The sequence below is a fragment of the Oncorhynchus mykiss genome, chromosome 11, assembly GCF_057628025.1.
Source record: "Oncorhynchus mykiss isolate SJ-2025 chromosome 11, ASM5762802v1, whole genome shotgun sequence".
NCBI classification, from domain to species: domain Eukaryota; kingdom Metazoa; phylum Chordata; class Actinopteri; order Salmoniformes; family Salmonidae; genus Oncorhynchus; species Oncorhynchus mykiss.
Genome location: NC_143032.1, coordinates 54,314,428 through 54,336,147, shown reverse-complemented (window position 1 = coordinate 54,336,147; position 21,720 = coordinate 54,314,428). Strand labels below are relative to the sequence as shown.

At 43.5% G+C, this 21,720-nt stretch overlaps 1 protein-coding gene across 7 annotated transcripts; it reads left to right on the top strand.

Annotated features, from left to right (window-relative positions):
* Positions 1-1,038: 1,038 nt before the first annotated feature.
* On the top strand, positions 1,039-21,177 carry asphd2 (aspartate beta-hydroxylase domain containing 2). Of its 7 annotated transcripts, none has more exons than XM_090190474.1 (5): positions 1,091-1,202; positions 18,085-18,157; positions 18,460-19,665; positions 19,954-20,067; positions 20,228-21,177. In XM_090190474.1, the coding sequence occupies exons 3-5, from the start codon at positions 18,801-18,803 to the stop codon at positions 20,335-20,337; spliced, it is 1,089 nt and encodes a 362-aa protein (XP_090046600.1). In that variant the 5' UTR covers positions 1,091-1,202; positions 18,085-18,157; positions 18,460-18,800; the 3' UTR covers positions 20,338-21,177. The 7 variants fall into 7 exon arrangements, with proteins under 7 accessions (XP_090046598.1, XP_090046600.1, XP_036791649.1 ...); XM_036935756.2 differs by lacking the exon at positions 1,091-1,202 and adding an exon at positions 16,320-16,527; XM_036935755.2 differs by lacking the exon at positions 1,091-1,202 and adding an exon at positions 16,831-17,029.
* Positions 21,178-21,720: the final 543 nt, after the last annotated feature.

Sequence of the window (21,720 nt, the reverse complement as noted above, 5' to 3'; positions counted from 1 at the left end):
AAAAAAAAAGGCAAGGAGAGTTGCAATGAAAAAGCCATGTCTCAGACTGGCCAAGCAACGCAGGTGTAGAAGCACGATGGCTAGGAAAAACTCCCTAGAAAGGCCAGAACCTAGGATGAAACCTAGAGAGGAACCAGTCCTCTTCTGGCTTTGCCGGGTGGAGATTATAACAGAACATGGCCAAGATGTTCAGATGTTCAAATGTTCAGAGATGACAAGCAGGGTCAAATAATAATAATAATAACAGTGATTGTTAAGGGTGCAACAGGTCAGCACCTCAGGAGTAAATGTCAGTTGACTTTTCATAGCATCTCTACCGCTCCTACTGTCTCTAGAAAGTCGAAAACAGCAGGTCTGGGACAGGTAGCACGTCCGGTGAACAGGTCAGGGTTCCATAGCCGCAGGCAGAACAGTTGAAACTGGAGCAGCAGCACGGCCAGGTGGACTGGGGACAGCAAAAAGTCATCAGGCCAGGTAGTCCTGAGGCATGGTCCTAGGGCTCAGGTCCTCTGAGAGAGAAAAATAAAGAGAAAGAGAGAAAACGAGAGAGAGAGAATTAGAGAGAGCATACTTAAATTCACACAGGACACCAGATAAGACAGGAGAAATACTCCAGATATAACGGACTGACCCTAGCCCCCCCGACACATAAACTACTGCAGCATAAATACTGGAGGGCTGAGACAGGAAGGGTCGGGAGACAATGGTCCCGTCCGACAATACCCCCGGACAGGGCCAAACAGGCAGGATATAACCCCACCCACTTTGCCAAAGCACAGCCCCCACACCACTAGAGGGATATCTTCAACCACCAACTTACCGTCCTAAGACAAGGCGAAGTATAGCCCACAAAGATCTCCGACACTGCACAACCCAGGGGGGGGGGGGGGGGGGGGGGGGGGGGCCAACCCGGACAGGAAGATCATGTCAGTGACTCAACCCACTCAAGTGACGCATCCCTCCTAGGGATGGCACGGAAGAGCACCAGTAAGCCAGTGACTCAGCCCTGTAATAGGGTTAGAGGCAGATAATCCCAGTGGAGAGAGGGGAACCAGCCAGGCAGAGACAGCAAGGGCGGTTCGTTCCTTTCCGTTCACCTTCACACTCCTGGGCCAGACTACACTCAATCAAAGGACCTACTGAAGAGATGAGTCTTCAATAAAGACTTAAAGGTTGAGACCGATTCTGCGTCTCTCACATGGGTAGGCAGACCCTTCCATTAAAATTGAGCTCTATAGAAGAAAGCCCTGCCTCCAGCTGTTTGCTTAGAAATTGTAGGGACAATTAGGAGGCCTGCGTCTTGTGACTGTAGTGTACGTGTAGGTATGTACGGAAGGACCAAATCGGAAAGATAGGTAGGAGCAAGCCCATGTAATGCTTTGCAGGTTAGCAGTGAAACCTTGATATCAGCACTTGCCTTAACAGGAAGCCAGTGTAGAGAGGCTAGCACTGGAGTAATATGATCAAAGTTTTTGATTCTAGTCAAGATTCTAGCAGCCGTGTTTAGCACTAACTGAAGTTTATTTAGTGCTTTATCCGGGTAGCCGGAAAGTAGAGCATTGCAGTAGTCTAACCTAGAAGTGACAAAATCATGGATACATTTTTCTGCATCATTTTTGGACAGAAAGTTTCTGATTTTTGCAGTGTTACATAGATGGAAAAAAGCTGTCCTTGAAACAGTCTTGATATGTTCGTCAAAAGAGAGATCAGGGTCCAGAGTAACGCACAGGTCCTTCACAGTTTTATTTGAGACGACTGTACAACCATCAAGATGAATTGTCAGACTCCAAAGAAGATCTCTTTGTTTATTGGGACCTAGAACAAGCATCTGTTTTGTCCGAGTTTAAAAGTAGAACATTTGCAGCCATCCACTTCCTTATGGCAATTTTGGGGCTTCGCCGTGTTTCATCAAAATGTACAGCTGTGTGTCATCCGCATAGCAGTGAAAATTTCCAAATGACATCACCAAGAGGTAAAATATATAGTGAAAACAATAGTGGTCCTTAAACGGAGCCTTGAGGAACACCAACATTTGCAGTTGATTTGTCAGAGGACAAACCATCCACAGAGACAAACTGATATCTTCCCAACAGATAAGATCTAAACCAGGCCAGAACTTGTCCGTGTAGACCAATTTGGATTACCAGTCTCTCCAAAAGAACGTGGTGATCAATGGTATCAAAAGCAGCACTAAGGTCTAGGAGCATGAGGATAGATGCAGAGCCTCAGTCTGACGCCATTAAAAGGCCATTTACCACCTTCACAAGTGCAGTCTCAGTGCTATGATGGGGTCTAAAACCAGACTGAAGCATTTTGTATATATTGTTTGTCTTCAAGAAGACAATGAGTTGCTGCGCAACAGCTTTTTCAAAAAAAAATGAGAGGAATTGGAGATTCGATAAAGGCCGATAGTTTTTTATATTTTCTGAGTCACGGTTTGGCTTTTTCAAGAGAGGCTTTATTACTGCCACTTTTAGTGAGTTTGGTACACATCCATCCGGTGGATAGAGAGACGTTTATTATGTTCAACATAGGAGGGACAAGCACAGGAAGCAGCTCTTTCAGTAGTTTACTTGGAATAGGGTCCAGTATGCAGCTTGACGATTTAGAGGCCGTTATTATTTTCATCAACGTGTCAAGAGATAGTGTTAATAAACTTTGTCTCTCCCTTGATCCTAGGTCCTAGCAGAGTTGTGCAGACTCAGGACAACTGAGCTTTGGAATACGCAGATTTAAAGAGGAGTCCGCAATTTGCTTTCTAATGATCATGATCTTTCCTCAAAGGAGTTCATGAATGTATCACTGCTTAAGTGAAAGCCATCCTCTCTTGGGGAAAGCTGCTTTTTAGTTAGCTTTGCGACAGTATCAAAAATACATTTTGGATTGTTCTAATTTTCCTCAATTAAGTTGGAAAAATAGGATTATCGAGCAGCAGTGAGGGCTCTTCGATACTGCACAGTACTGTCTTTCCAAGCTAGTCGGAAGACTTCCAGTTTGGTGTAGCGCCATTTCCGTTCCAATTTTATGAAAGCTTGCTTCAGAGCTTGGGTATTTTCTGTATACCAGGGAGCTAGTTTATTACGACAAATGTTTTTATGGGTGCGACTGCATCTAGGGTATTGCGCAAGGTTCAATTGAGTTCCTCAATTAGGTTGTTAACTGATTTTTGTACTCTGATGTCCTTGAGTAGGCAGAAGGAGTCTGGAAGGGCATCTAGGAATCTTTGCACGACTTTTGATGATCCTTGGTTGGGGTCTGAGCAGATTATTTGTTGAGATTGCAAACGTAATAAATGGTGGTCCAATAGTCCAGGATTATGAGGAAAAACATTAAGATCCACAACATTTATTCCACAGGACAAAACTAGGTCCAGAGTATGACTGTGGCAGTGAGTAGGTCTGGAGACATGTTGGACAAAACCCACTGAGTAGATGATGGCTCCGACAGCCTTTTGAGTGGGTCTGTGGACTTTTCCATGTGAATATTAAAGTCACCAAAAATGTGAATATTATCTGCCATGACTACCATGACTACAACGCTGTATATGGCCCAGGAGGCCTGTAAACAGTAGCTATAAAAAGTGATTGAGTAGGCTGCATAGATTTCACGACTAGAAGCTCAAAGGACGAAACCGTTTTTTTTTTGTAAATTGAAATTTGCTATCATAAATGTTACCAACACCTCCGCCTTTGCGGGATGCGCAGGGGATATGGTCACTAGTGTAACCAGTAGGTGAGGCCTCATTTAACACAGTAAATTCATCAGGCTTAAGCCATGCTTCAGTCAGGCCAATCACATCAAGATTATGATCAGTGATTAGTTCATTGACTATAACTGCTTTTGAAGTGAGGGATCTAACATTCAGTAGCCCTATTTTGAGATGTGAGGTATCACAATCTCTTTCAGTAATGTCAGGAATGGAGGAGGTCTTTATTCTAGTGAGATTGCTAAGGCGAACACCACCATGTTGAGTTTTGCCCAAAATAGGTCAAGGCACAGACTCAATGGGTACAGCTGAGCTGACTACACTGACTGTGCTAGTGGCAGACTCCACTAAGCTGGCAGGCTGGCTAACAGCCTGCTGCCTGGCCTGCACCCTATCTCATTGTGGAGCTAGGGGAGTTAGAGCCCTGTCTATGTTCGTAGATAAGATGAGAGCACCCCTCCAGCTAGGATGGAGTCTGTCACTCCTCAACAGGCCAGGCTTGGTCCTGTTTTTGAGTGATTCCCAGAAAGAGGGCCAATTAACTACAAATTCTATCTTTTGGGAGGGGCAGAAAACAGTTTTCAACCAGAGATTGAGTTGTGAGCTCTGCTGTAGAGCTCATCCCTCCCCCTAACTGGGAGGGGGTCAGAGACAATTACCTACACATCTTTCTAGCTGATTTACACACTGAAGCTATGTTGCGTGTTAGTATAATTTAATTATGCCAATGTGCTTCCATCAATTGAAAGCCCTTCATCTATTTTATGAGAATTTGTAAGATTTCTTGTTTGCATAAAATAGACGCAGACCAGTCTTTACATAATAGGTAATAGAATTTATTCTCAGAGCGCGCTCTCACTCAAACACATGCATCAGTTTATATACAGATCATGACTTCATTACACTGCCTTAACCGAATCCCCTCCTCTCCACCGGGACAAAGTAAGGTGAAAAGTTCATTTTAACTTACTAACACACTCCCAGATAACTTTTGACCCCTCTACATTATCGATCACCACTGAACTGACAGTTTTAATTAACAGAAACCCTAGGAATGCACTCACTGCCTTATCTAAAAACCCCAGAGCTAAGTTTCAGTTGGGTGAACCATAGGCTAACGACCTTATGTGTTTACACAGTCCACAACCCATTTGTTCCTGCCCAGTTGGAATGGTGTTCTTTAACATTTTATTACTCCTTTCTCCTGTCACACACTTTCTTCTTATGAACTCATATTGTCTATTAAACATACAGAGTATAAGTTTACCTAGATACAATTCTATTTAAAATGGGGATATTGTTTATTCATTTATCCATAATAAATCCAAAATAAATTCAACATGCGCTTGGTGACCTCTGACTGTTTCATCCTAACATCGTTGGTGCCGACATGGATAACAATATCCCTATACTCTCTACACTTGCCAGTTTTAGCTTTAGCCAGCACCATCTTCAGATTAGTCTTAACGTCGGTAGCCCTGCCCCCTGGTAAACATTGTATGATCTCTGGATGATTCGTTTTAAGTATAATACTGCGGATAATGGAGTCGCCAATGACTAGGGTTTTCAATTTCTCAGAGCTAATGGTGGGAGGCTTCGGTGTCTCAGACCCCGTAACAGGAGGAGTAGAGACCAGAGAAGGATCAGCCTGACTCCGACTCCCTGCTTAATGGGGAGAACCGGTTGAAAGTTTCTGTTGGCTGAATAAGCAACACTGGTTGAGCATTCCTACAGCATTTCCTTCCAGAAGCCATGAGAAAGTTGTCCGGCTGCAGGGACTGTGCGAGGGGATTTATACTACTATCTGTACTGAAATGATCCTTGCCTAACGATTGCGTCTGAAGCTGGGCTTGTAGCACAGCTATCCTCGCCGTAAGGCGATAGGTCGCCTGTATATTATGAGTACAGCGACTGCAATTAGAAGGCATAATGTTAATGTTACTACTTAGCTTCTGCTGGTGGAGTTCCTGACAAACCACGTCCAGATAAAGCATCCAGAGTGAAAAAGTTGAGTGAGAGAAAAACTAAAAATATAAACGGTAATTAAAAAGTAAAAACCGTGAAGTTGGCAGGTAGCAAAGTAAGGTTAGCAACAAAACGCACAGCAGCACGTCTACAAGTTGTGACCGGAAGCTCTGCGAAACCTTCCCTGGTCGTGGAGGCTGTACTACCATCACTGGTCGTGATGCTCCAGATACTCAACTAGTCTAAAGAAGGCCAGTTGTATTGCCTTTTTAATCAGAACAACAGTTTCCGGCTGTGTTAACATAATTGCAAAAGGGTTTTCTAATGATCAATTAGCCTTTTAAAATGATCAACTTGGATTAGCTAACACAACGTGCCATTGGAACACAGGAGTGATGGTTGGGGATAATGGGCCTTTGCACGCCTATGTAGATATTCCATTAAAAATCAGCCGTTTTCAGCTGCAATAGTCATTTATATCATTAACCATGTCTACACTGTATTTCTGATCAATTTTATGGTATTTTAATGAACACATTTTTTTGTTTTTCTTTCTAAAACAAGTACATTTCTAAGTGACCCCAAACTTTTGCACAGTAGTGTATATTTTTCCGTCCTTAAGATAAAACCATGGCCAGAAACTTTAACAGAACACTCAAATCAATTAAATCCAACCTCAGTAAATGGACTAATATCCCAGTTGCTTTAACGGGCAGAATATCTACTGTCAAAATGAATGTATTTCCACTGCTGAATATCTGTAGTTCAATGATGTCCTTATCTCCCCCTTCTGTCTATTGGGATAAAATCCATGGTGCAGTTTCAAAATGGATATGGCAAGGTAAGCAAGCACGGATAAAATGAACACGTTTTCGAAGAGGGAAAGACGTAGGAGGGCTATCCGTACCAAATTTTCAATTGTATTTTCAGGCACTAGTATTTCGTCCTGAATTAGTTTAGATATGATTCTTCCGCCCCTGGCTGAGTATAGAGATAAATATGGTGTCTCCTATTATCCTTCACTGATATACCCCTTAAACAATGTAAACTACGCTTTGGTCCTATTATTGATCATACAATTTCTATTTGCCGCAAAATTGAAAAACAATGTAACTGGGAATCAAAATGGGATGCCCATATTCCAATATTTTATCATAATGCCTTACGATCTGGAGGGCAGCCTTTTGCTTCCCCCCAATGGTCCAAATGAGGAATCTGTATCCTTGCCAATATCAAGGGCAGTAATCCTTTGAGATTATTCCAAGACTTGAAAGACACATACACATTACCAGGAAAATCCTTTTTTCTATATTTACAACTTAAGTCAGCTATGCTGGCCTATGGAGTCCCTTGGGAAACCCAACTACCGAACCATCCAAGGACTCATCTCTACAATAAATGAACAGCTTTTGGAACACTCATATTCTGAGCCATTAAAAAAGTATGGTCCACAGATCTAATTGAATCTGAACAACCTTTAACTGGAACAGAATATGGGAGAACATTACCTTGGCATCCAGTTAACCGAACAATCAATTTACACATTTTAAGTTTGTTCACAGACTGTATTTAACATCAAGGAAATGTTTTACGATGAAATTGGCCCCAACTCCCAACTGTTCACTGTTTCCCCTTTCAGAGACGATTATTGCTAGCAGGCAGCACTGCCACAAAAATATGTTGGCTCTTGGATGGCAATCACCTCACTCTCTCCCAATTCAACAGTGGATACAATTACTATTAAAAGTTATAACATTAGAATTATCAACAGAGAGAATTTCTGGTGCTAATCAATGAACAATTGAGGCCTGGACAAATATACTTAACTCTGTAATGAATAATCTCAACTAAAACTCAACACATACAAATAAACAATCCATAAAGTTCAACACATACAAATCAAATCAAATGTTATTAGTCACATGCGCCGAATACAACAGGTAGACCTTACAGTGAAACGCTTACTTACGAGCCCCTAACCAACAATGCAGTTAAAAAAAATGTGAGTAAGAATAAGAAATAAAAGTAACAAGTAATTAAAGAGCAACAGTAAAATAACATTAGCGAGACTATACACAGGGGGGTACCAGTACAGAGTCAATGTGCGGGGGCACCGTTTAGTTGAGATAATATGTACATATAGGTAGAGTCATTAAAGTGACTATGCATAGATGATAACAACAGAGAGTAGCAGCGGTGTAAAAGAGTGGGGGGGGGGGGGGGTGCAATGCGAGAGAGAGAGAGAGAGAGAGAGAGAGAGAGAGAGAGAGAGAAAGAGCAAACGACTGTAGAACAACTCTAAAACTATATAATGAATATATATATTGTTAATCTGTAGTCTAGGACCCTATAAATGTAAGGAGGGAGGAGTCTTATAACCCCTACCCTTCTATTAATACAACATCAGCATAATCAATTATTCTAATACATCAAACATTTTGGTACAACCCTTTTCATGACCCCTAGGTGAACCTGACAAACCTTTTGAGGATCTGAGGACCATTGCAAAATATTTTCAGTTTCCTGAGGGGGAATAGGTTTTGTCGTGCCCTCTTCACGACTGTCTTGGTGTGCTTGGACCATGTTAATTTGTTGGGGATGTGGACACCAAGGAGCTTGAAGCTCTTAATCTGCTCCCCTACAGCCCCGTCGATGAGAATGGGGGCATGTTCGGTCCTCTTTTTCCTGTAGTCCACAATCATCTCCTTTGTCTTGATCACATTAAGGGAATTGTTGTTGTCCTGGCACCACACGGTCAGGTATCTGACCTCCTCCCTATAGGCTGTATATATAACAATATATATACAGTGCATTCAGAAATTATTCAGACCCTTTCACTTTTTCCACATTTTGTTACATTACAGCCTTATTCTAAAATGGATTAAATTGTTTTTTTCCCCCCTCATCAGTCTACACACAATACTCCATAATGACAAAGCAAAAACAGGTATTTTAGTAAAAATTAAAACCTGAAATATCACATTTACATAAGTATTCAGACCATTTACAGATTACTTTATTGAAGCACCTTGGCCAAAATTACAGCCACAAGTTTTCTTGGGTATGACGCTACAAGCTTGGCACACCTGTATTTGGGGAGCTCTTCCAATTCTTCTCTGCACATTCTAAAATCAAATCAAATCAAATCAAATTTTATTTGTCACATACACATGGTTAGCAGATGTTAATGCGAGTGTAGCGAAATGCTTGTGCTTCTAGTTCCGACAATGCAGTAATAACCAACAAGTAATCTAACTAACAATTCCAAAACTACTGTCTTATACACAGTGTAAGGGGATAAAGAATATGTACATAAGGATATATGAATGAGTGATGGTACAGAGCAGCATAGGCAGGATACAGTAGATGGTATCAAGTACAGTATATACATGAGGTGAGTATGTAAACAAAGTGGCATAGTTAAAGTGGCTAGTGATACATGTATTACATAAGGATGCAGTCGATGATATAGAGTACAGTATATACGTATGCATATGAGATGAATAATGTAGGGTAAGTAACATTATACAGTACCTTGCGAAAGTATTCGGCCCCCTTGAACTTTGCGACCTTTTGCCACATTTCAGGCTTCAAACATAAAGATATAAAACTGTATTTTTTTGTGAAGAATCAACAACAAGTGGGACACAATCATGAAGTGGAACGACATTTATTGGATATTTCAAACTTTTTTAACAAATCAAAAACTGAAAAATTTGGCGTGCAAAATTATTCAGCCCCCTTAAGTTAATACTTTGTAGCGCCACCTTTTGCTGCGATTACAGCTGTAAGTCGCTTGGGGTATGTCTCTATCAGTTTTGCACATCGAGAGACTGACATTTTTTCCAATTCCTCCTTGCAAAACAGCTCGAGCTCAGTGAGGTTGGATGGCGAGCATTTGTGAACAGCAGTTTTCAGTTCTTTCCACAGATTCTCGATTGGATTCAGGTCTGGACTTTGACTTGGCCATTCTAACACCTGGATATGTTTATTTTTGAACCATTCCATTGTAGATTTTGCTTTATGTTTTGGATCATTGTCTTGTTGGAAGACAAATCTCCGTCCCAGTCTCAGGTCTTTTGCAGATTCCATCAGGTTTTCTTCCAGAATGGTCCTGTATTTGGCTCCATCCATCTTCCCATCAATTTTAACCATCTTCCCTGTCCCTGCTGAAGAAAAGCAGGCCCAAACCATGATGCTGCCACCACCATGTTTGACAGTGGGGATGGTGTGTTCAGGGTAATGAGCTGTGTTGCTTTTACGCCAAACATAACGTCTTGCATTGTTGCCAAAAAGTTCAATTTTGGTTTCATCTGACCAGAGCACCTTCTTCCACATGTTTGGTGTGTCTCCCAGGTGGCTTGTGGCAAACTTTAAACAACACTTTTTATGGATATCTTTAAGAAATGGCTTTCTTCTTGCCACTCTTCCATAAAGGCCAGATTTGTGCAATATACGACTGATTGTTGTCCTATGGACAGAGTCTCCCACCTCAGCTGTAGATCTCTGCAGTTCATCCAGAGTGATCATGGGCCTCTTGGCTGCATCTCTGATCAGTCTTCTCCTTGTATGAGCTGAAAGTTTAGAGGGACGGCCAGGTCTTGGTAGATTTGCAGTGGTCTGATACTCCTTCCATTTCAATATTATCGCTTGCACAGGGCTCCTTGGGATGTTTAAAGCTTGGGAAATCTTTTTGGATCCAAATCCGGCTTTAAACTTCTTCACAACACGCCCAATTTTTCCGTTTTTGATTTGTTAAAAAAGTTTGAAATATCCAATAAATGTCGTTTCACTTCATGGTTGTGTCCCACTTGTTGTTGATTCTTCACAAAAAAAATACAGTTTTATATCTTTATGTTTGAAGCCTGAGAAATGGCAAAAGGTCGCAAAGTTCAAGGGGGCCGAATACTTTCGCAAGGCACTGTATAAGGTATCATTGTTTAAAGTGGCTAGTGATATATTTACATCATTTCCCATCAATTCCCATTATTAAAGTGGCTGGAGTTGAGTCAGTGTCAGTGTCAGTGTGTTGGCAGCAGACACTCAATGTTAGTGGTGGCTGTTTAACAGTCTGATGGCCTTGAGATAGAAGCTGTTTTTCAGTCTCTCGGTCCCAGCTTTGATGCACCTGTACTGACCTCGCCTTCTGGATGATAGCGGGGTGAACAGGCAGTGGCTCGGGTGGTTGATGTCCTTGATGATCTTTATGGCCTTCCTGTAACATCGGGTGGTGTAGGTGTCCTGGAGGGCAGGTAGTTTGCCCCCGGTGATGCGTTGTGCAGACCTCACTACCCTCTGGAGAGCCTTACGGTTGTGGGCGGAGCAGTTGCCGTACCAGGCGGTGATACAGCCCGCCAGGATGCTCTCGATTGTGCATCTGTAGAAGTTTGTGAGTGCTTTTGGTGACAAACCAAATTTCTTCAGCCTCCTGAGGTTGAAGAGGCGCTGCTGCGCCTTCTTCACGATGATGTCTGTGTGAGTGGACCAATTCAGTTTGTCTGTGATGTGTATGCCGAGGAACTTAAAACTTGCTACCCTCTCCACTACTGTTCCATCGATGTGGATAGGGGGTGTTCCCTCTGCTGTTTCCTGAAGTCCACAATCATCTCCTTAGTTTTGTTGACGTTGAGTGTGAGGTTATTTTCCTGACACCACACTCCGAGGGCCCTCACCCCTCACCCAGGGTCTCGAGCTTGATGACGAGCTTAGAGGGTACTATGGTGTTGAATGCCGAGCTGTAGTCGATGAACAGCATTCTCACATAGGTATTCCTCTTGTCCAGATGGGTTAGGGCAGTGTGCAGTGTGGTTGAGATTGCATCGTCTGTGGACCTATTTGGGCGGTAAGCAAATTGGAGTGGGTCTAGGGTGTCGGGTAGGGTGGAGGTGATATGGTCCTTGACTAGTCTCTCAAAGCACTTCATGATGACGGAAGTGAGTGCTACGGGGCGGTAGTCGTTTAGCTCAGTTACCTTAGCTTTCTTGGGAACAGGAACAATGGTGGCCCTCTTGAAGCATGTGGGAACAGCAGACTGGTATAGGGATTGATTGAATATGTCCGTAAACACACCGGCCAGCTGGTCTGCGCATGCTCTGAGGGCGCGGCTGGGGATGCCGTCTGGGCCTGCAGCCTTGCGAGGGTTAACACGTTTAAATGTCTTACTCACCTCGGCAGCAGTGAAGGAGAGTCCGCATGTTTTCGTTGCAGGCCGTGTCAGTGGCACTGTATTGTCCTCAAAGCGGGCAAAAAAGTTATTTAGTCTGCCTGGGAGCAGGACATCCTGGTCCGTGACTGGGCTGGATTTCTTCTTGTAGTCCGTGATTGACTGTAGACCCTGCCACATGCCTCTTGTGTCTGAGCCGTTGAATTGAGATTCTACTTTGTCTTTGTACTGACGCTTACCTTTTTTGATAGCCTTGCGGAGGGAATAGCTGCACTGTTTGTATTCGGTCATGTTACCAGTCACCTTGCCCTGATTAAAAGCAGTGGTTTGTGCTTTCAGTTTCACGCGAATGCTGCCATCAATCCACGGTTTCTGGTTAGGGAATGTTTTAATCGTTGCTATGGGAACGACATCTTCAACGCACGTTCTAATGAACTCGCACACTGAATCAGCGTATTCGTCAATATTGTTATCTGACGCAATACGAAACATGTCCCAGTCCACGTGATGGAAGCAGTCTTGGAGTGTGGAGTCAGCTTGGTCGGACCAGCGTTGGACAGACCTCAGCATGGGAGCCTCTTGTTTTAGTTTCTGTCTGTAGGCAGGGATCAACAAAATGGAGTCGTGGTCAACTTTTCCGAAAGGAGGGCGGGGCAGGGCCTTATATGCGTCGCGGAAGTTAGAGTAACAATGATCCAAGGTTTTTCCACCCCTGGTTGCGCAATCGATATGCTGATAAAATTTAGGGAGTCTTCTTTTCAGATTAGCCTTGTTAAAATCCCCAGCAACAATGAATGCAGCCTCCGGATAAATGGATTCCAGTTTGCAAAGAGTCAAATAAAGTTCGTTCAGAGCCATCAATGTGTCTGCTTGGGGGGGATATATACGGCTGTGATTATAATCGAAGAGAATTCTCTTGGTAGATAATGCGGTCTACATTTGATTGTGAGGAATTCTAAATCAGGTGAACAGAAGGATTTGAGTTCCTGTATGTTTCTTTCATCACACCATGTCTCGTTAGCCATAAGGCATACGCCCCCGCCCCTCTTCTTACCAGAAAGATGTTTGTTTCTGTCGGCGCGATGCGTGGAGAAACCCGCTGGCTGCACCGCCCCCGACAGCGTCTCTCCAGTGAGCCATGTTTCCGTGAAGCAAAGAACATTACAGTCTCTGATGTCCCTCTGGAATGCTACCCTTGCTCGGATTTCATCAACCTTGTTGTCAAGAGACTGGACATTGGCGAGAAGGATGCTAGGGAGTGGTGCACGATGTGCCCGTCTCCGGAGTCTGACCAGAAGACCGCCTCGTTTCCCTATTTTTCGGAGTCGTTTTTTTGGGTCGCTGCATGGGATCCATTCCGTTGTCCTGGGTGAAAGGCAGAACACAGGATCCGCGTCGCGAAAAACATATTCTTGGTCGTACTGATGGTGAGTTGACGCTGATCTTATTTTCAGTAGTTCTTCTCGACTGTATGTAATGAAACCTAAGATGACCTGGGGTACTAATGTAAGAAATTCTCTCAAGGTCTGTCAGGTTGGATGGGGAGTGTTGCTGCACAGCTATTTTCAGGTCTCTCCAGAGATGTTCGATTGGGTTCAAGTCTAGACTCTGGTTGGGCCACTCAATGACACTCAAGGACATTCAGGCCACTCAAGGACATGTCCCGAAGCCACTTCTGCGTTGTCTTGGCTGTGTGCTTAGGGTTATTGTCCTGTTGGAAGGTGAACCTTCGCCCCAGTCTGAGGTCCTAAGCGCTCTGGAGCAGGTTTTCATCAAGGATCTCTCTGTACTTTGCTCCGTTCCTCTTTCCATCGATCCTGACTAGTCTGCCAGTCCCTGCCGCTGATGGTGCCAGGTTTCCTCCAGATGTGACGATTGGCATTCAGGCCAAAGAGTTCAATCTTGTTTCCATCAGACCAGACAATCTTGTTTCTCATGGTCTGAGAGTCCTTTAGGTGCCTTTTGCCAAACTCCAAGCAGAATGTCATGTGCCTTTTACTGAGGAGTGGCTTCCGTCTGGCCACTCTACCATAAAGGCCTGATTGGTTGAATGCTGCAGAGATGGTTTTCCTTCTGGAAGGTTCTAACATCTCTACAGAAGAACTCTGGAGCTCTGTCAGAGTGACCATTGGGTTCTTGTTCACCTCCCTGACTAAGGCCCTTCTCCCCCGATTGCTCAGTTTGCTCAGTTTGGCCGGGCGGCCAGCTCTAGGAAGAGTCTTGGTGATTCCAAACTTCTTCTATTTAAGAACGATGGAGGCCACTGTGTTCTTGGGGACCTTCAATGCTGCAGAAACATTTTGGTACGATTCCCCAGATCTGTGCCTCGACACAATCCTTTTGGAGCTCTACGGACAATTCCTTCAACCTAATGGCTTGGTTTTTGCTCTGACGTCCACTGTCAACTGTGGGACCTTATATAGACAGGTGTGTTCCTTTACAAATTATGTCCAGTCAATTGAATTTACCACAGGTGGACTCCAATCAAGTTGTAGAATCATCTCAAGGATGCACCTGAGCTCAATTTCTAGTCTCATAGAAAAGGGTCTGAATAGTTTTGTAATAAGGTATTTATGTTTTTTTTATATATATAATTTAATCATTTTTAGAATAAGGCTGTACTGTAACAAAATGTGGAAAAAGGAAATGGGTCTGAATATTCACACCCCTTGGCTTTTTGCACATTCTGTTGTGTTACAGCCTGAATTTAAACGGATTAAATTGAGATTTTTTTGTCACTGGCCTACATGCAATACCTTGTAATGTCAAAGCAATTAAAAATGAAAAGCTGAAATGTCTTGATTCCATAAGTATTCAACCCCTTTGTTATGGCAAGCCTAAAAAAGTCCCAGAGTAACAATTTGCTTAACAAGTCACATAATAATTTGCATGGACTCTGTGTGCAATAATAGTGTTTAACATGATTTTTGAATGACTACCCCACACATACAATTATCTGTAAGGTCCCTCAGTTGAGCAGTGAACTTCAAACACAGATTCAACCACAAAGACCAGGAAAATGTTCATTTAATAACTCGCAAAGAAGAGGGTAGATGGGAGATGGGTAAAAAAAAAGACTGAATATCCCTTTGAGCATGGTGAATTTATTAATTATACTTTGGATGGTGTATCAATATACCCAGTCACTACAAACAGTTGTCGGATAGGAAGGAAACCGCTCAGGGATTTCCCCATGAGGCCAATGGTGACTTTAAAACAGTGACAGAGTATAATGGCTGTGATTGGAGAAGCCTGAGGATGGATCAATTGTAGTAACATTGTAGTTACTCCACAATACTAACCCAATTGTCAAGAGTGAAAGGAGAAAGCCTGTACAGAACACAAATATTCCAAAACATGCATCCTTTTTTCAACAAGGGACTAAAGTAATACTGCAAGAAAAATTGGAGACATGTTGGCTGGGTGGGGTTGGGGGAATGGGATGGGATGGGAGGTTCTGTTTTCTTTTCCTGTTTATACAGAATTTTTATAACTTAAACTTTGCATGTAGTTCTTACATTTTTTGGAGGGGCTTGGTAACCTATGAGTACATGTTTTATAAACGTATAATTTGAAATGGATAATGTACTTGTAACTCCCTGCAACAAAAAGTAACAAAATAAAATCTAGAAAAACATGCCAAAATGCTATACGAAATTAGCCCTGAAGCATTTTATAGTGCCATTAAAAAAAACAAAAAGAGGTTGGAGATTTGCATTACATGCTTGAATAACCTAATGTTAGAATTAAACAGTTAAGGCCTTGCTCTGACCTTGTGGGGGCCCCGCAAAACTGTGCTATGCCACTGATGAGAAAGTGTTGAATTACGTGAGGTATATTTAATGGAATATACGTTTTGTAATGTTTAGGCTGTTACAAATGTACTGTTATAAGTGGATACGCGTGGCATTCCGGCAACTTTGAAAAAAATTACTCGCAGTGCATTTCAACATAACACCAAAGTTGGGGAAAGCTGAACTTTATGCAAATACTCTGCGATATTGCAACGGTATTGACCAATCGAAGTTCACTATAGCTTCCAGCCCCTACTGGATTGGCTGTTGATGCCTAGCACTACCTAGCCTGTTTGCTAGCACCCACATGAGAGTGAAGCAAGAGTGACTATCCGAATTAAAGTGCATTTCCACATACACATTAGGAGAGATGAAACAATGGAGCCCTATTCATTTTCAATGGAGGGAAGTGAAGTAGGCGGGGGAACTCTGGGCGATACGAGTTTAAGATTAAGGTCATTCATAAGGTTAGCAGTGTTGTTAAGGTTAGGGTTAAAGTTAAGGTTAATTGTAGAAATAGGCGGGGTTTAGCCATAATTATGACTTTGTGGCTGTGGTAACTAATGACGACCCTCTGAGATGTGCCTGTTGTTCACACAATTATCTGCCGTCTCATTGGTTAGAAGGGTCACACCTGATCTTGCATCCTCCTGCCTGCATTCCATATTTGGGGACATGTTTTTCCATTGTTAGAGCGGTCACTTGACTATCTTGTCAATATAATAGAACATCTTTGCTGCTGTTAGTTTTTTACATTTTGCTAAATTGATTAGGGCCTAATTATGATTGACATGTAATAATAAACTTGTAGCATACTTAGATAAAGAGTTCACTAGCTGCTTGGTGACATGGTAAACCTGTAGGCTAGTCTATATATCTTTCAAAACCATGAAAATTGGGTGAGTTATTATTAATATTATCATCATTATTATTATTTCGAATATCATTATGTTGCATTTTTTGTTTTTATGCGCTACAAGTGTAAGTGGCAGATTGTTAATACACAGTGTGAATCCCTGAACATCTGTCGTGGTTTTATGCGAGTGAATCATGATACGATGGCGGACTAACTACAGCTTTATGTATGCAGGTTTATGGGCATTAGATGCAGGAATATTGGAGAAATTGAGAGTGGGAGGGAGGGAGAGAGACAGACAGACAGACGAGTGTTATGGATGGTTGCCCCCATTCAGGGTTTGTTCAGTTACGACTGTTCCTCAATTCAAGGCAGCAGACAGCGAGCGAACTGTGTATTTGTGCTAGAGAGGTTCTATGGGGGCGTGCGTCTCGGCGGACTGTCATCTGGGCTGTGTTCGCGAGAGGAGATGGCTGTTCTGTCTTTCCAAGCAGGTTTGCCGGGCCATTTTTGGTGAGATGGTTGTGCAGGAGAAGCATAGGAAGGTCTGTACAGTGCGAGCTTTGCTTATGTGTGTTTATGTTTACTGCATAGTTTGCTTGTTACAGTGTATCTTTTCGTCTATGTAAGTGCTTAATACTGCAGTTAGTATGTTCAATAATCTATGATGCTTATCCTTATCCTTCCTACAATACATTTAAAAAGCGCTATTCTAGAAAAGGAATTTCGTTTTGTGTACATAGCCTTAGAGCCACACTCATACATTTCACAGGAGGTTAGGAAGTGCAGCTCCGTTTCCATCTCATTTTGTGGGCTGTGTGCACATAGCCTGTCTTCTCTTGAGAGCCAGGTCTGCCTACGGCGGCCTTTCTCAATAGCAGGGAAATGCTCACTGAGTCTGTACATAGTCAAAGCTTTTCTTAAGTCTGGGTCAGTCGCGGTGGTCAGGTATTCTACCACAGTACAGTCTCTGTTTAGGGCTAAATAGCATTCTAGTTTTCTCTGTTTTTGTTGTTGTTAATTCTTTCCAATGTGTCAAGTAATTATATTTTTGTTTTCTCATGATTTGGTTGGGTGTAATTGTGTTGCTGTCCTGGGGCTCTGGGGATCTGTTTTTGAACAGAGCCCCAGGACCAGCTTGCCTAGGGAACTATTCTCCAGGTTAATCTCTGTATGTGATGGCTTTGTTGTGGAAGGTTTGGGAATCACTTCCTTTTCTGTGGTTGTAGAATTTTGGATAATTAGCGGGTATCGGCCTAATTCTGCTCTGCATGCATTATTTGGAGTTTTACGTTATATACTGAGGATATTGGTGTTTGTCCCATTTTGTGAATTATTGGTTGGTGAGCAGACAGCAGACCTCACAACCATAAAGGGCAATGGGTTCTATAACTGATTCAAGTATTTTTAGATCGTTCACAGCTTTGTGGAAGTTTTCTTGTGGCGCTGATGTTTAGGCCGAGGTATGTATCGTTTTTTGTGTGCTCTAGGGCAACGGTGCCTAGATGGAATTTGTATTTGTGGACCTGGCAAATTGACCTTTTTTGGAACACCATTATTTTTGTCTTACTGAGATTTTGTGTGTGTGTGTGTGTGTCAGTGTGTCAGAAAGACAGGTTTTGGTGTTTGAATGCAGCAATGTGACTCATGGCTTTCTACAGTGCAGTGCGGAGGTGTGTGGAGAACTGAATTTTAAATGCCATCTGTGTGTGTGTGCGCATGGTGCACTGTGTGTGTCCAGAGCTGAGTGTGGGGGTGGGAGTTTGTGTAAAGGGTGGCGCAGAGGGTGGGAGTTAGTTCCGTATTAAACCAGCTAAGTGGGGGAGGTAATGTGGAAAACTGAGCTTGCAATGAGATCTGCATGTTGGTACTCTGCTTCTTTATTAGATGCTGTGTGTATCTGGTTGTGCAGTGCCTATGTCTAATGACCTTTTCCCTGTCTCTCCCCCCCCCCCCCCCCCCCTCTCCGATGCAGTGACCAGATACCCTGAGGTGTGTTGTCTGTCTGCATTTGTTGAAAATGAACAAGGGAGGGAGCAGCACAAATATCAGACAGCCAGGCACCATGCAGGGGGAACCCTCCCCTCATCCCTGAGTGCTGATATTTCAGGACTGGAGCCTGAGTGTGTCATATCAGATAGTGTCAGACTGCATCCAGAAGGGGGGATGATAAGAGCTTCCTGAAAGTAGCCTTTGAGAAACCCTGTGGAACATTTTCCTCTAATAGCCATTTTCAGTGTCAGGCAGGGTTGGTTATTGACCTTCTCAACGGTAGTTTCTTTAGACCAAACTCAGTGGTTTTAGCGAATAGCCAGAATGGAGTGGTCACTAGAGAGGGTGAGGGAGATGGTGGCTGGAGGGATGCAGTCTATGAGGGACTGTGAGTCCAGTGCCTTTGGCACAGCCATGTGCCTGCTGCTGCTCTTTGTGTGGTACTGTTACAGGGTAGGTCGTGAGCACAGCTCCTCTCCCCTGCGTGGGGGGTACAGCACTGAGCCCAGTCGAGTAGGAGGGGGTGGGGGGGCCTTGATCAGCACAGATGGGGATGGTAGGGCTAAAGGCAGGCCGGTGTCAGGGGTGGAGGAGCAGAACGGCTTTGCTTACTGCCAGTCCGCTGAGTCCTTTCGCTGCACCAACACAGGGGACGGTCTCAATCAGAAGCTGTACCACAGCCTGCAAGATTACGCCAAACGCTACACCTGGTCGGGCATGGGCAGGGTACACAAAGGGGTACGAGACCAGGGTCGCTACCTTACCAGCCGGCCCACCATCCAGAGACCAGAGGTGTTCTTCCTCCCTGACCTGCCCTCAGCACCCTTCTTCTCCCGGGACGCACAGAAGCACGACGTGGAGCTGCTGGAGAGGAGCTTCCCTGCTCTGCTGGCTGAGTTTGAGAGCATCTACCACTCCCCCCCAGCAAGGGCTGGCTCCTCCCTTCCTTTGGGCTGGAAGTCCAACAGCACCCCCCATGGTCAGTGGTGGACCTTCTACTTGTTGAACCAGGGCACTCCGCTGGCCCTCAATGCCAGGAGGTGCCCCCGGGCCTGGAGGGTGCTGGGTCAGCTGCGCACCTTTATCGCCAACAACGTGTTTGGAAACGCCTGCTTCTCTGTGCTAACCCCGGGAGCCCTGATCACTGAGCATTACGGCCCAACCAACGTCAGGCTGCGCTGCCACCTGGGTAAGAGGGGGAGGGAGCTGCCTGGAGGGCTACAATACTGTTAAATATAGGGATTTCAAAGATGCACCTGGCTCCCTGTGTGTGTTCACCTGTGTCTCTGAAACTATTACAATGATAATAATGATGTTTACTATTATAGGGTTGATGTAAAGCTTTCTTTGCATGACAACATATACAGTTGACATTTTAGAATATATTCATACAGTATGTGTTTGTGTCATGTAATATTTTCCCTGGTTTCCTTGGTAATTACTGTATATAGACTGACTTGCTGCCTGTCTTCCGTAGGTCTTAGAGTGCCCTCTTCCTGTGAGCTGGTGGTTGGCGGGGAACCACAGTGCTGGTCTGAGGGGAGCTGTCTTCTGTTTGATGACTCCTTCCTCCACAGGGCCTTCCATGAGGGTGAGAGGGAGACGGCTGTGTGTGTGGAGGGGTTGAAAGGGTTCGCCTTTTTCTACCCGGGTTCTGTGTGTGTGTTTGTACTGTTGTGAGAAAGTGTTATTAAGCTGTTATAAAGGGTTGATTGGAGGAAGACATAACTGTGTTTTTTTTCTATGTTCAGGTGGCCCAGAGGACGGCCCCAGGGTGGTCTTCATGGTGGACCTCTGGCACCCTAATGTGGCAGCTGCTGAGAGACAGGCTTTGGACTACATCTTCACCCCTGGGCGCTGAGAAGACAAGGAGTTTGTCGGGGGGGGGTGAAGAGAAACAGAGCTACAGAGAGAAAAACAGAGGTAAAGGGCAACGGAGAGAATGTCTTTCAAAATTTTGTGAAAAAAGTAGAGAACAGTGCGAGTGGGGCGGGAGGGAGCATTTCTCTTGTCCCGTTCCCACACTCACTGTGTACATATTCTCTGTCTTGTTCGAATCTGCTTTCTCCCTGTAACTCTTAGCACCTGCTGACTTTGACCAAACAGCCATAATGTAAAATGTTATATTTGAATGTTTACAGCCCCAATCCTTATCTCTGTGATTATCCCTGCCCATGTGTGATACTTTACTGTGCTCTCCTTTAGAAATCAATACAGCTTTCACAAAAACATGGTTGGATAAGCACATAGAAACATTTTTTTAGAGATCAAATGATTTGCTTGAAACAGTCTGTGTTGTTGCTACACAGACGAAAGGCTTGTATTTGGTAAATTATCTAATTGATTAATGGTTGTAATATGGTTGTATTTGATATCTTTGTATTTCTGTAAATAGAGTTGGAGTACAAAACATATCAGAGGTTTTGAAATATAATTGTCTTACAATCAATAGTTAAGTTATTGTGTGGTCTTAATATACTGGTACTGTAATGTCATCTTCTCTTCTGAGCATTTGTCATTTTGATACATTCAGTTTTAGATATCTGAAATGTTTGGCTATTGTTCAGTGACATTTTATATAATGCTGTGATTTTTTTCAGCTGTATATCAAATTTATGGTGATATTCTACCCCAATAGATTCATATTTGTGGCATTTGTACTCATTTTGAACAGTATTTAATAAATGGCAAATTATCTGAATCAGCCTACTTCTGTCTTGAATTCAGAATCTCATTTGTGCATGGTAACACTGTTGTAACAGCTTGTGTATTCAGTGAGTATGTATGTCAATTCCCTTGGGTATGATGTTGTTCTACAGTTTCATATTAGTGGCACCAGGGGGCGTAGGTGTGCCATATTTCAGTATGAGCAGATGGAGAGGAGGTAAATATGGATCAGCAACCTGCTGTTAGGGCAAATGCGTGCCACAAAGGTTAGTGCCACAAAGGTTAGTTGTACAGTTGCAAAACTGAATGCCTTCACCTGAAAAGTGTCTTCCCATTTAACCCAACCCCTCTGAATCAGAGAGGTGCGGGCGGCTGCCTTAATTGACATCTTCGGCGCCTGGGGAACAGTGGGTTAACTGCCTAGCTCAGGGGCAGAACGACAGATCTTTCTTTACCTTGTCATCTCGGGGATTTGATCCAGCAACCTTTCGGTTATTAGCCTAACGCTCTAACCACTAGGCTACCTGCCGTGAATTTGAGGACCCTTTTGGCAAGATAATCTAATCAATTTTTGCAT